Source organism: Corvus brachyrhynchos, unplaced genomic scaffold (assembly GCF_000691975.1).
Source record: "Corvus brachyrhynchos isolate BGI_N302 unplaced genomic scaffold, ASM69197v1 scaffold119, whole genome shotgun sequence".
In the NCBI taxonomy this organism is placed as follows: Eukaryota; Metazoa; Chordata; class Aves; order Passeriformes; family Corvidae; genus Corvus; species Corvus brachyrhynchos.
The window spans coordinates 420516-435336 of NW_008240054.1; the positions used below are offsets into that span (position 1 = coordinate 420516).

General features: G+C 45.6%; 1 protein-coding gene across 1 annotated transcript; it reads right to left on the reverse strand.

Moving 5' to 3' along the window:
- Positions 1–10084: 10084 nt before the first annotated feature.
- Positions 10085–13486, reverse strand: GKN2 (gastrokine 2). Its single transcript, XM_017744691.1, has 6 exons — positions 13361–13486; positions 12778–12831; positions 12156–12287; positions 11549–11659; positions 10644–10797; positions 10085–10346 (listed from the first exon to the last, which is right to left on the reverse strand). Exons 1-6 carry the CDS (start codon positions 13370–13372, stop codon positions 10255–10257), a joined length of 555 nt encoding a protein of 184 aa, XP_017600180.1. The 5' UTR covers positions 13373–13486; the 3' UTR covers positions 10085–10254.
- Positions 13487–14821: the final 1335 nt, after the last annotated feature.

A 14821-nucleotide genomic window follows, 5' to 3' on the forward strand; every position in this document is an offset into this window, starting at 1 on the left:
GTCAAGGTCGGGATACACGGGATGCAGAGGGTGTGATGCTCCTCTGGGCAAGAGGAAATGGGGAGAAGGAATGTGAAGTGGTTTTGAAGCATCCTCACCCTTCCTTGGCCTGTTTTTCGGCATGGAGGAGCACCTGGCCTCACCCAGCGGCTCGGAGCAGCCTCGGAGGGGGAACCTTGCCCAGGAGAAGGTGATCAGTGTTTGCTCCAGTGCCCTGGGCTTTCTGGGCGTGAATAGTTCCCCAGGGAACAAAGTTTGCCAGTTACACGATGTCACATCTGATTTCCCCACCTGTAAACACAGGTGGGTTTTCATTCAGCAATCCACACCTTAAAACTTCCATTATGACTTTTAAATTCGATTGCTCCTACATAGTAGGCTTTTTTTTAAATGTGAAAAAAGTGTTTCTCTGGTCCTTTCCCCCCTTTTTTCTTTATTTGTTTTAATGGATTCTACTGAAAAAATCTCTCAGAAAACACCACCAAGCAAACCCAAAGAAACTAAGGTTTCAGTAGAGGGAAACAGAATTTTTCTTGGATTAACTGCAGATGAATTACTGACAAGAAAATATCCCTTAGAATTCTCCTTCTGTTTTTGTTTGTTTATTTGGGTTTTTTTTTTTAATATTTGATGAAAAAAAATCAATTCAATAAATAATCTATTGGAGAGGGAGAGGATATTAGAAGTTTGCCTGTCCTGCCTGTATACAAATATAAAGATCACAGGTAAAACTGTGGCTGGACTGTGGTAAAAATTTCTTTTCAGATTGCACAAGGGAAGGACTCCCATCCACTTTTGGGGCTTTTGGGCTCCAGGGGAGCAGAGGGCACGGACAGCAGAGCCAGCAGTTGTGTCTCAGTGTCCAGAACTCAGAATCCCATTCCTGCACAGGAACTCCCCTGTCCCACCCTGCCCCCACAAGGAATCTGCATTACAGCACAAGGGAACTTTGTTCTTGTGTTAAAACCTCTGAGAAACCCAGGAAAATCAGGTCACCACACTCGGCCCCAGGAGGGCTTTTGCCCATCAGTAACAGAACATTAATGAAGAATGAGGTGTGTTTAATGGGAGAACAGGAGTGACCCTGGTGACTTTAAATAGACAAAAACATTGGGACCAGTCTGAAAAACCCACATACTTCCCCACTGCACAGGGCAGGGAGGTGTGAGACACACCCCTGTCACAGCTCTTGGAACACATCTCAACATTCAGCCTGGCTTGACAGCAGCTTGCTGAGAAATTCTTAAAATTCATTCCGGACAACCCCAATATCCTTCCCAAGAGCTGTGGAAGTGCAGGAATTTCGGGTCAAGGCTGCTCCCTGATCAGGGACCTCAGTCACACCATTGCAGGGAAGCAGGACGGGGATGCAAACGTGCTGTAGCACCCACGGCATGTGATTCGAGGTTTTCCAAAATGCAGGGAAGAAATTATTGCAAAAATGCCCCACAACGGTCCCTGTCAGGAGATAGCTGTGGCATGAGGTAACTGCTGGCTGTGATATGGGAGATAAAGACGAGTGTGACACTGACAGTGTGATGAGCTTGCAATGGAATAACTAAAATTAGTTTCCATTCCTGCATCTGCCTAAGTCCTTATTCCCTTTGCCTTGGTTCAGGGCTGCTGTGGATTCCCTGTCCATAAATGGGCTGTTCCCAGGGGCTCTATTCCCATTTCAGACGTCACTGGAAAATGAAAGGATAGTATTTAATGAAAGAGTGGCGGGGGAGAAACGTGGCAGTGCATTATGGCCTGTGCAATCAAGAGAAAAATCAGGGAGAAGAGGGAAAGGGAGAAGGCTGGGCAGCCACAAGGACAGGGAATTCCTGAAACTGAGAGACACCAGCTCCTCCTGACCCAGGGAGCTCCTTAACCCGTGTGACAGCAGCTCCTCCTGGCCTGGAGCACCACTGGCTTTGTGTGGTGAGCCCAGGGCTCGTCTCCCTCAGCTCTTCCCAGGCAAGTGGAAAGGATGGGGATCACACAAACCAACAGGGCACACAAACTGCCTGCACTGCCACTGGAAATTCCCTTTCCTCCCTCCTTTAATCCTGTGGAGGTGGCAGAAGCCCCAGGCTCTGGGAAGGGACTCTGTCCATGTGCATTTGCTCCAGAGCAGCCTGGGCTGGGCCGTGGGTCGGCGGCCACGTGGCAGCACAGAGAAATGATGGGAAGCTGAGAGTTCCAAGCCAGTGGAAAGCCTGAGGAACTGAAACAGAAAGAGCTGGAAAAACAGCTGTACATGGCCTTCCTGTCAGTGTCCTGCCAGCCACGTGCAGCAAATGCCCTGCAAGCTCTTGGCCTCGCTGTCCCAGCTCCCGGTGTCCTCGCTCCTCCAGCAGGTATTTGGAAGAGCTGCCACTTCCATGACTGGGTGGGCTTTGCACTTAACTGGGACATTTGTGGCACCCACCAAGTTCACTGCCCAGTCCTGCAGTCGGAGAGGGATACCCAGGAAGTTCTCAGATCCTTACATGAGACAGTCACATTCCAGCATTGAACCTGGTTTTATTTTCTCCTGCTCATTCTTAAAATGAACAAACACAGGCAATAAAAATGCACACGTGTTTCCAGGGCCAGGAAGTTATTTGCTCACGTCATTTACAGGATGAGAAATGTCTCAAAATCTCTTGATTTGTCTCCCCTCCCATGAGCTGGGTACATGCCTTGGTATGCATGGATGCAGGCTCTAATAACATTAGAAGGTCATTCAAAGTTAAAATAAATGACCTTTTATGGTCACACAATTTATTAATTCAGTCCTCAGTTAGTTCAAACCTGGTGAGACATGGTCAAAAATAAATCAATTCCTATTTGATATCTTCACACAGAAAGTGAGAGCAGTGCTAATGAACAGAGAGGAGCTGCTGTTTAATCCCAGCGGTTTGGACTCTGCAGCCTTCTTATCACACTCCCTTCACAGAACAGTTTGACAGAAAAAGGTCAAGAGAAAGTTTTAATTTTACATTTTTGAAATTCTTTCTCTCATCATGCAGTTATTTTGTGGTGCTTTGGTATTCATGTGGGTGTTAAACTTCAGGAAACTCTCTGAGCTGCTCCAGTGACACTGACAAAAACAAGATTGCAGAACAAAACCTTTCAGAAACCTCCCAGACTTGTCCCCTTTCCTTGTCAGCCCCATGTCCAAGCAGGCTCTTTGAGGGATACCATTCTTTTCCTTAATGAGAGCTCCATTTAACAGCTCTCACAGCCCTAAATGAACGAAGCTCTTGGGAATAATCACTAAATGTATTTTGTCCTTGGGTTTGAGAACTGTGGATTCCTAATCTTCAACAATGGGGAAAAAACCAGACTCAGGTCAACAGAAATTGTTTTGTTGACAATTTTGATTAATAACTTGAAATTATTTAAATGACAACTTGAGTACTAAGCAGAGGTGGAATATTTTCTGGCAGTGTTAGTTGATATCTCAGCACGAGATATTAATGGCTAAGTCAACAGCTTGTAATCACATCAGCAAAACATGAGGAAAACTTAGACAAGCCTGTCTAATATTTGCTCTGTTTATTTAATGTTCAGGTTGGAATCAGAAAGGGAAAGAAAATTGTACAAAACAGTAGAAAAGATTGATTCATTAAAAAATACTTTTTTAAGTTTAGCCTTAAAAATTCAAAGATGAAAGTGTGTTACATTCTACTCTCTGTAACTCGATGACTGGAATTTTACTGGGTAAATTCAGGTTGTCAGCAGCCTCTCTCTGCTGTGACGGCCATGCAGCTGAATATCAAATTTTGCCTTTTCCATCCTTTTTTTAAAGGGAAACTGGCTCAAACACCTCACTGATTTTGACTTCAGTTGCAGCAAAAATTGCAAATGTGTTCTGTTCCTCTCGGCCTTGCTTCTGCAACTTTGTTGTTTGGGATGCTCAGAGCACCCCAGGGCTCTGAGCAGAGCTCACAGGGCAGCTGCTGAATGCTCCTCACCTGGAAAAGTCTTACATCTATCTGAGACAATGAACCGAAGCACTAATTCCTCTCCAAATTTAACGAACACATTGAAATGTCATTTTTTAATTGCCAGCTTTTAGAAAGCAGTTCACAAGAAGCAAAGCAAATGAGGGTCCAGTGGCAACAGCTCCATGCAGGTGTCTTTACAGGCAGAAAATAATTCCATGGATCCACAGCTTGGTTTGTGAGTCTCTGCCCCAGCAGCCTGAGACTGTTTTAGGGGGAGACATGTTTTAGGGGGAGCAAAGTTTACTCTTTCTCAGGTGCTCTGTGTGCTCTATGAACCCTTGTGAGGCTCGGGATCATGAAAACACAATTTAACCGGATAACTTTTAACCAATCTCCCGCTTTTTAGACTCTGGCTCTGCCAGTTTCTTGCTGTGTCGTGCTGATCTCCCTCCCAGCTGTGTAACACCAGCACTCCCTCCCCTCTGCTCCCGGAGCTTCTCCAGGTGAAAACAGCCTCTGCTTCCCCTCACAGGGGGTGGGAAAGGGGATTGGTGATCCCTGCTGACTCGAGCCGTAACGTTTTTGTGTCTTAAACACGTTTTTAAATGCCTGGCGATCCTTAGGTGACCATCTGTGGGGGGACGTGGATGCACAGTGTCCCACCTGGAACGTGCCAGGCAGGATTTACACAGCCCGCACGCTGACAGGCTGGGCCCTCCTGGGACACATCTGAGTCACAAGAACATCCTCAGAAAAACTCATTGTGCTGCCTCACCCCTCTACCCTCCATCACAGATATATTTTGAGGGTTGGACTTGATGATCTCGGAGGTCTCCTCAAACCTTAATGATTCTGTGATTTTATGATTCGATGCCCACATCAGTTCTCATCCCAGTACCAGCAAATACAAACGGATTTTTAAAAGATGTTTTCTCCTCTCTCAGCACTGCTACAAAAGGATCAACTTTACGCTACATTTGCTTTTCTACCCGGCAAAAAATGGCTAGAGCAGCCTGAGGTCCCCATTCGGTAGGTCTGAATCACCACCCTCCCTTTGCACACACTCTCAGAAAATTAAAGAAAGTGGGACCTGCCCAATCACCTTTGTCTGGCTGCCTCTTAGTGAGCTGCACAAAAGGGCACAGAAAAGGACTTGCAGAAGTGTGAGAGACACTAAACCCAGCAGAGGATGTGGCCGTGGGGAGTGCTGGGACTGGCAGGACATGCCTGGAAGGAGCACAGACCTGGCTGCAGAAGTCCAGCCAGGCCTCCAGCCCCCTCTGCCCTTGGTCCCCTCCAAAAACCCCAAATGAAACAAGAATCCCTCTGTGGGTTCTTCATGCCCGAGGAAAGAGCCTGGCAGAGCAGGACTGGGCAGGGGCAGAGGAGCTGCTTGGGCTTCTCTTGGTGGCAACAGTGTGGTGATAAGGAGAGAGAGATAAGGAGTGTTGGGGCTGCTCCCTTTGCCTGTGCTCCTGGTCAGCTTGGGACTGGCCTTTGTCAGACTGAGCTTCATCTGCTGCTGGGCCTCTTTTCTGAAAGGGAAAAGATTTCACTCGTTCATATGGGAGCTTGTGAGTCTTTGCCTCTCGTGTTTCCAGAGCGCTTGGGAATATTTCATTAATAAACCTCCCGCAAACACAATGTCCCATTGAATAATAGGATATATAAAAGCACACACATACATTAGAGAGAAAAACTCAAATTATTAAGAAATCAAAAAATAGTTCAGGTAATCACCAAATGGGGCATAATTACAAATGAAAATAAATATTCCGCTGGGTTTGAAATATGAAAAAATGAATTCTAATGCTTTGTATCCTAACTCAGTTTTTACTTGCAGGGGAACAGGTGGACAGGATTAATTCTATTTTGTTTTTGAGCTGTGGTTGGCTCACAGTCGGTGCTTTTACCAGCCTAATGACAGCACAGCTCACTCACCAGCCTGGGTCCCTACCGCGATCAGAAAACCCCAACTCCCGAGGCTGCTGTAACCATTTGCCATCTAGTGGACAATGGAAATCTCACTCCGTGCTTGGCTGGAGTACAAAGAAATATGGACACCAGGATTGGGGTGTATTCCTTGGAAATCTGGTCTGGCTCATTAGCCAAGACATTCACTTATTTTAAATAAGTAATGGTGTAAGAGCAGCTCACCTGCTGATGATTTGTAATCTGAGTATTTAAGATCAGGCACCTTGACTGAAACTGGAGTGAGGGATTTGTCCTCTTTTCCTCTTGCACATGGATCTTGCCGTGTTCAGTGCTCGACCACTGCAGTTCGTGGTGGTTACAGACACACACTCCAGGGGCAAATTTTTGTCTTCTAAAATGAATGATTTTTTGTCCTCTCATGTCTATGCCTTGTTAGCACAAAAAGGGTGGAAAGACCCAGCAGATGAAGATACCCCTTCGCATCTTTGGCCTGCCCAGATGACACAATTTCTATTTAATTTAGCAGGCTTGATTCTCCAGTCTGGCTTAATTTTTCCCTGCTACTGGGAATTCTTCCTATGAGGGAAAACTTACCAATAACTGTCCCTTTCCACGACTTGATGCACACTGGAACACTTGTTTTCACCTCTCACACAAGATACATGAAAATCTGCCATTCCTCCTGATTTGTGTCTTTCATTTAAAAGGTGTTTCTCAACAGGGTAAGAGTTTCCACGTTAATCTCTGGTTTTGAAATGAACCCAAATGGTGCAGTTGTCATACCTTGGCCTTGGTAAATTGTCCTGTACACTGGGCAATCTGGGCAGGTGGGAGGTTCTCAGGGTAATGGGCTCAGTGGTAAAAGCATCTTGGATTAATGTGCAGCACAGGTGACTGGAAAATTTGATGTCCTTGGCAGTGAGAGACCACAGAGGTTCCCGGCCCACAGGGATCAGGAAGTCTGAGCTGCAGAGAGCTGGAGAGGAGGAGGAGAGATGGGCTAATCCTGCCTGCCCCGAATGCCTGACGTGTTTCTGCTGCCTGTCAGTGGCATCCAACGATACCATGGCTTGGATTCCAGGCATGCCTTCAAACACCTTTCAGGCTTTTAGAAAAAAAGTTGTGAGCAAACAATCAGCATTATCTTGATATTCCAGCCAGGAATAAATATCGTTTTAATTTACAGAAGCAGCCAGTGCACACCCACACAGATTCTCACTCAGGCACACCCAGACTGAGCTCTCCAGTGTGTCCCTTCCAACTCAGAATGTTCTGTGATCTCTGATCTTCCACATAAAATAAATTCCCCATTTTTTACAGAACAACCCAGGCTGGGAAGTTAGACAAACTACCAGAACATGCCTGTGACTCTGGTGGAGAGGAGCTCTCGGGAAGATCAGGTGACTTTCAAGATAATGAGTTCCATCCTGACACTCCCTCTCTAGACCCTTCCAGCCAATCTGTCTTTAGGATCTAAGCTCGTGCGCTGGCTCCTCTTTCATTTTAGTGAGAGCTCTGGGTTCTGGTGCTGGTGGGATCAGGGCAGCCCTGCCCCTCTCCTGCTGCAGACTCGCAGGGGCTGTGCTGCTCTCCAGGTGTTAACCTTGTGCTCGACGCCAACAAGCTCCACCGTATCCACCTGCACGTTGACCTTGGGCGGTTATCGGGACGAGCTCTCAGCTTTGTGCCCTGGGAACACAACTCCACCATTGTTCCTGGGATCAGCTGCTGGGCTGCAGCGCTCTGTGGGTGCCGCCCATGGAAATCACTGGGAATTTTCCATCCATTCCACTGGAAAATCTCATGGATCACAATGCAAAAAGATCCTCTACCAACAAACGACCCACAAAGCCACTGACACCTAATGAGTTCTAGGACAGCAGATGTTTCTATCAGATAGAGCCTAAGTTGGCTGATTAATAAAATTAAAGGTTTAATATGTTAATATATTCAGCTTTGGGCCTCTCATGGCAAGAAGGACATTGAGGGGCTGGAGCGTGTCCAGAGATGGGAACGGAGCTGGGAAGGGGCTGGAGCCCCAGGAGAGGCTGAGGGAGCTGGGAAAGGGGCTCAGCCTGGAGCAAAGGAGGCTCAGGGGGGACCTTGTGGCTCTGCACAACTCCCTGACAGGAGGGGGCAGCCGGGGGGGTCGTGCTCTGCTCCCAGGGAACAGGGACAGGAGGAGAGGGAACTGGAAGTGTTCAAAAAAATGTGTGGATGTGGCACCTGGGGACATGGTCTGGTGGTGAACAGGGCGGTGGTGGTGGGTTGACGCTTGATGACCTTAAAGGCCTTTTCCAATCTTGATTCTGTGATTTCCTTCATGTCATGAACACTCAGTGCAGAGCCTTTGCTGACACTGGGTGGATTTAAAGATTGACACTTTCAGACTACAGTTACTTCAGGCTGGATATGATCTTCAGGCACCCTTTACCTATTGCTGATTTTTACCTCTTTGGTCTTTCCCTGTAGTCCAGTTATAATATCAAGCACCTGCAAGATAAGAAAAATAGATTAATTATAATCCAAGACAGGTCCATAAAGCATATTGTAAACTGTGGCCTAGTCAACAAAGAATGAAATGGCAGGAAATAACAAGGGCAAATACAGTATCAATAAATAAAATATCCAACTTCTTTCTCCTGCATAAGTCCTTTTCTCTGGTTTGTTCAGAGCTGGCTGTACACTCCTGTTTGCCTTGTAATCAGTTATTTTGAATTGAGAATAAATTTCTTTTTGCTTTGCAGCCTTTTCTAGCATGACCTTTGAGGTTGCTGGTGATACCAACAGCTCAAGGGCTGTGAATTCAGAGCTGTAATTTGCCCATCCGTGTGCTCTTGTGGGAGCAGAACATCCTCTGGAAAAGTGGGGGAAGCAGAGCATGGCCACAGGGGTCGCGTGGTTTATGATTCTTCCCGTGCTCCCTCCTCTCTTTGTTGGGAGCTGTACCACAACAGATTTGTGCAGCAGCCCCACAACAGATTTGCCCCTGAGGTGCTGCACCCAGAAGTTTCCCATGAGCTGAACACCTGGACATTGGAGGGGCTGTGAGAGTAGATGGAGAGCTGAAGTTTTATTTACCAGACAACAAACAGAGCGGTCAAAATGCAAACATAATAGATATAAATCTATTCCTCACAGGCCTGACTGGTACCACGAGACTACGAACCAAAACTAAAGCTAGAAACAATATTCTTCCATCTGTGAGGAAGGGCAGGAACACTACCTCCCTGACTCAAAATTAAATGGCAGATAATGAGGTATTGAGGCTGGTTTCAGGGTCCATAGAACATAGAAAAACTATTCCTAGATTTATTTAACAAAGTTTGACCCTCCAGAAACATTTTTTGGATCACCAAGAACCTGCAGCCTGTCGTGAATACAATTAATCTAAAAGAACAGCTTCACCATGTGATGCAATGCTCTTTTATTAAACAGCAGATGGTTTGACCAGGAGTCTGATTTGAAAATAACAAACTGCAGGCCTAGGGCCACTTTTCTCCAAGGACTGTCTTGCCCCCTGGCAGCCATTCAAGGCTGCAATAAACAGTAAACATTCAGTTTTCATCCCCAAAACACACACCCCTTCCAAGCCCTGGTGGGAAGGATGTGTGAGTTCTACCATTCCCTGGGATTGCAGCAGAGCAGGCAGGTGGCACCAGCACTGCCCCATCCTGCATTTCCATCCGCTGCTGACACAAAGGCCTCTCCAAGGCACGTGGGACACTCAGCAAGTGGTCACAGCTCTTTGTGCCCTGCCATTGTGTGAAAGGAAAACTTTATTCCAAGGTACAAATTTTTTAGGGCTGGGACAGTGTCCTCTACCCAGGCTTGGAAAATGCCCAGAACAAAAATCTCTCTGACCCTCTGCACTTATTCAAAATGCTGCAAATTTCCACTGGGCCTGCAGAATTCAAGCTCTTTGCAGATGTAGGAAACGTGGATAGGCTCCCTCCCTTTATCTCCATTCACCTGTTCGCTCCCTCCCCCAGCCATCCTACATGAGGCGAGCCAGCACCTGGATGCTGATGCCAAAGTGAGGTTCTCCACTGGAAAAATCTGTTCTGTTTCTGTTTCTTCACTTTATGAAGCACAAACCAATGTCTGGGCCATGCTGCAGCCTCAGCATAGGAATGGACCAAAGGGAAATGTGTTTCTTCTGCAGGGCAGCTCACAAGGCCCACAGTAATTTTGGTCTGGTTTTGGATGGAAGAAACAGACAAAGCATTCTATTTATTTATTAAAGCATTATATTTATTTGTATATCATAGGCTTGTTATGCATCAAAGCTTTGCATAGGCAGGTTGAGCCTTGCATCCAAGTTCTGTTCCAGCTGGAGAACATGGTTACATAACATCACTGAACATGCAAAGAAACAAGGCATTTCCTAGCAACAAGAACGTCAAGATCCAGCTGCAATGAGTTCTTCACAGATTTTAACGCCCAAAATGCTTGGAATTCCGGCACTGGCACAGTTATCAACATTCACTGGTGCTAAAAAATCCCAAGAAAATGAGGATAGTATCAGTATCAGTATATACATCAGTATATATCCCAGTATCAGTATCTCCCCACCAGATGAGATCCCTGTATCCAGCTAGGAAAAATGTAAAATACACAAATCTCCATCCCCAGTTATGGCCCTATTCAAGGCTTCTGTTTGTCTCAAAATTGGGCAAAACCTTTGTGGTGTAGCTCAACAGGAAGAAATGTCTGTGCAGCTCCAAGGTAACACGAGGGCTTGGGTTAAAAGGGGAGGAAGGTGCCCTAATGTCCTGATCTGTAACCTACCTTCAGTGGCTACAAGCTTGTAGAGAGGCAGCCCCGTGCAGAGATTTTCAATGTGTTTGCCATAGAGAACCCAGTCTTTCAAATGCCCCACCCAGGAACTGCCATCTTGGAACTGGGCCCACACATTATTCGGAGAGTAGACATCCTTCATGGTCTGAAAAGAAAAGGTTAGACACCATCAGAAATGTAGCTGTAGCTTCACTCTGCTGGGGCACCCTTTGAGAAGGTTCCCAAACCTAAAATCACCTTCCTTTGGCTCACAAAAAGCATTGGATAAAGAAGCTTAATGCGTTAAAACCCCATATTCTCAATCTATTCAGTAACAAAATTTGCTAGATATTTATGCCAACAGAGCAAACCTGAGCTGCATCGCTGCGATAATAAGTTATGTTAATTGGCAGCAAGTTTTGCTGTAAATGTGCTAATGGACCAGAACTCCACCTCCAGACAATACTTCCAGTCTCCTGAAACCTCAGCCTGAATAGGGAAGTCAAAATCTGGTCAAAGTAAATTGATCTCTACATTCTGTTCTGAAAAAAAAAAAAATTTAAGCAATATCAAGGTCGAAATATCAGCAGGACAATGAATAAAAGGAAAGTTTGCCTGAACTTAAATTGTGATCACCTCAAAATAGTCAGATTACATCAGTTCCAAGGACAGGGGATTGTACAGCTCAAGACAACCCCCTATTAAACTGCAGGGGGACCATGATGGTTCATTATCTTAAAAGAATGTTCTGCATGATATTCCCTTGAAGCTGTATCTTGTCAGGTCAGCTCCATCATTCCTAAGATAGCACAAGTCATTCCTGAGCTGGTTTAGGGGCAGAGTGGACAGTCCCCCTCACGCCACACTGCTCCCATCCAGCCTTCCTTGCCAGCAGCAAGGGTTCCCCACAAAGTCACCTCTCTTTCAAAAGCCAGACGTCCAATCTCTCGCAGCTCTGGGATGTATTCCTTCTTTATTTTCATGATAAAGCAGGCATTTCGTGAAAACAACCTGGTGGCAATATACCCCTGCGATGGAAAGAATGAAGGTTAAATCATTAGAAATGGCTAACGCTGACATTAGTTGATTCTCTCTACTCTTTGGGTCAATCTGGAAGGAACACCAGAGGCTGCAGAGGCTGCTGCTGTGGAATGACTGCATTTCCTTTATCTCCTTTGGGGAATGGAACCAGCCTGTCCTGGTGCCTGTCCCTAAGACTGAAAGCATCATTTCTGACAGACTTCTGCTGCCCATGAGTGCTGGCAGCCCATCCTCACCTCCAGCCCCATTGAGGTCAGTGATCTCACGTCCAGGAACTGCCACCACAGGTTTCATTACAAGTCTTTTAAACTGCCCCATTGTATGGGTGAAAAAAAGGAGATGGCCAAGGAGGAGGAAAGGTGCTGGGAGTCTTCAAAGCAGCAGTGTTCTGGGACAAGATATGGTGACAATACACTAAAATAATTTCTGATTTTGAAAACTTCCTCAGGGATTGATTTGAGGCAGACTCTTGGATTTACTCACATGTGTGTAGTCAAAAATGGTATCAGAGGAGTACACGCCAGAGCGGACATGGACATCAACGATGTGCTCCTCGCTGTGGATGGTCATAGTCCCAGTGACATAGTTGCTGACAGGATCTCGCAGCACAAAGGTCTTTGGTAAAAAGCACAAAATCATTGTTCATCACCTGGCTTCCATCTTTAGCAGGTGCAACAACCCCCAGTGCTTTCTGCTTTGTGCAAATATTAAATCCCTGAAGAACCCTGGAGCTCTCTGAGGAGGCTCTTGAGGTGGAGGTCAGTTATGAAACAGGCCCTTCTCCAGGCTGAGGAAAAACTGTATGGGACATCCCAGTCATTCTGCGCGGCAGCAGGGACTGGCAGGAGACGGCAGCAGTCTCCAGATGTTTGATTGACCTAAGGAGACGTCTGTCCCCCTGACTTCTTGTTACTTTGCACCTGCACAGAACCACCTTTTGGCTTGACTGTCACCTCTGGCAAAAGCTCTTTCTCTACACTTGGCAATAAGCAACTTCTTAGTTTTAGTTTTTTCTGTGGTTTTCTTCCTATTCTATTCCCCCTGGCCAGGGATCCAACACATTTTAAATGCTCATGTGCAGGACAAGGCTCATCACTCTACTTACGTCCAATGCAGAAGTCTGAGCCCAAAAGATTCCCAGGCAAATGAGGACTGCAGCCTGTAAAAGTAATCAGATTTCTCTGTCATCAGAAACACCAGGCAGTGCCATAAAAAAACCCAGCCCATGAACTGAGGGAAGGAGCTGTAGCACCAGTTTGAAAAATTACCCACTTAGCATGTATATTAGTTGAAAACAACTAAAATTGCTCATTGTAGAGTTTCTGCTATCTGTTTACCTGTAACTGAAAAAGCAGCATAACTTAACCTTTACATTTCTGCAGTTCTCAGAATTCCCTCCTTGATGCCACGTTACTTCTTGATTTGCCTCTACAACTGCAATTATTAGATCATAACTAAGCCCCCCTTCTGGAACCAATTCTGCATTCTTTTCTCAAATGAGGCTTCCACTGACTTCGCTGACCCAAGAAATGCAAGTTTCCCTCTGAACCACCCAAAGAAACAACACACCGATCATTACTGTACCACTGTATTGTACCACTTACTTGAGCATCTTCTTCTCTATCTCCTTGTTTTTAAAAGTGAGGAGCTTACAGTATCAAAAGTTCAACAGAAATGGAGATACTTACAAATGTCTTCATTTTTCTTTCAGATGAGAACAAGAGTCTGCAGAAGGTAAGAACGCAAGAAAATCCTGGAGACCTTCAACTTTTATATCTTGCTGGAGGTGTGGGAAACACATGACAGAACTTTCCTTCATGACTCGAACAAGTCCATATCTACATGTCGTAAGCCTCCTATCTGAATTTTGGGTTAGCGCAGATAACCTGACCCAGATATATTTAAAGCACTCAGTAACTCTCAGTAAATCAATCACTCTGCAAATGGCAATTATTCACTGGTTTAAACTTTAGTCTTGCTGGTTCTACTTTTTTAAATATTTAACAGGATATTATCCAGAATTAAATGACATTGGGAATAACTCTGCTATTCATTTGCACAAACTACATTTTGTCTTCTGAAATACAATCCCTAACAGCCTGAGTGATAGTCTGCAGAGAAGTGCTGGGAAGAAACACCTGTGTCATGGTGGCCTCCATGCCAGCCAACAAACAGATCAATTCTTCAGCCATTTCTTTCATTGAATATATTGGATGGGGCCCTGAGCCACCTGATAGCGAGTGGCATCCCTGCCCATGGCAGGGGGTTGGAACTGGATGATCTTTAAGGCCCCTTCTGACCCAAGCCATTGTGGGACTCCGTGAGTCCATTCTATATGCAGGGACCCTTAAAGAGAAGTGCTGCTCATTTTTGATCCACCACGAATAGAGCACGTGCATTGAAATCAGTGTCAGGGCTGGGAACGACAGCTGTGCTTCGCAAGGGAACCTGGGGGTCTTCTGGCCTCCGCAGCATACAAAGGAGTGACATGAAAACTCAGAGGCTCTGTGGTGCACACAAGGTCACAAACAAAAGGAGCAGGATGGGGATTCCCCCTTTGAAGCTGCTGCTGATTTCTGCATTTTATGAAAATGCCAATGGCCACGATATCGCCATGAGAATGTTCTCTGGTGTTCTCTGGTGACTGCGACCTTGCCTGGACTCCTCCTCATCCGCTATTCTGCACCAGCCAGTGCTGGGACCTGGATGAATCACACTCTGCTTTCTGCTAGAAGGTCATAATCAAGGCTGGTTCCCTCCAAATAAAACAAGAACTCAAACTAATAGCAAACACATGTCTGTAATTTCTCTTATCAAAAACAAGGTGAAGGAGATTGTACAGAAATATCTCTCTGCAAACAGGCCTCAATGGAAAAAGAAAAAAAAGGAAATTGCACACATTTGCTTTATGCCACCTAAGTCCACATGAGAAAATGTTATCTCAAGTGAAACAATGCTGTGCTGCTAAGCAATATACCAGAAAACACATAAACAGATCTCAAATTCTGCTAAACCCAGTTAGACTAATTAGGTTGATGTTGCACTCCTCTTGAAAGCTGGCTCTCCCTCTTCTTCCCAAAAGATTCTTTTTTCATACTCAAAAGATATGTCAAAAATACTTAAAGCAGATTTTGACAGTCAAGTAAGTA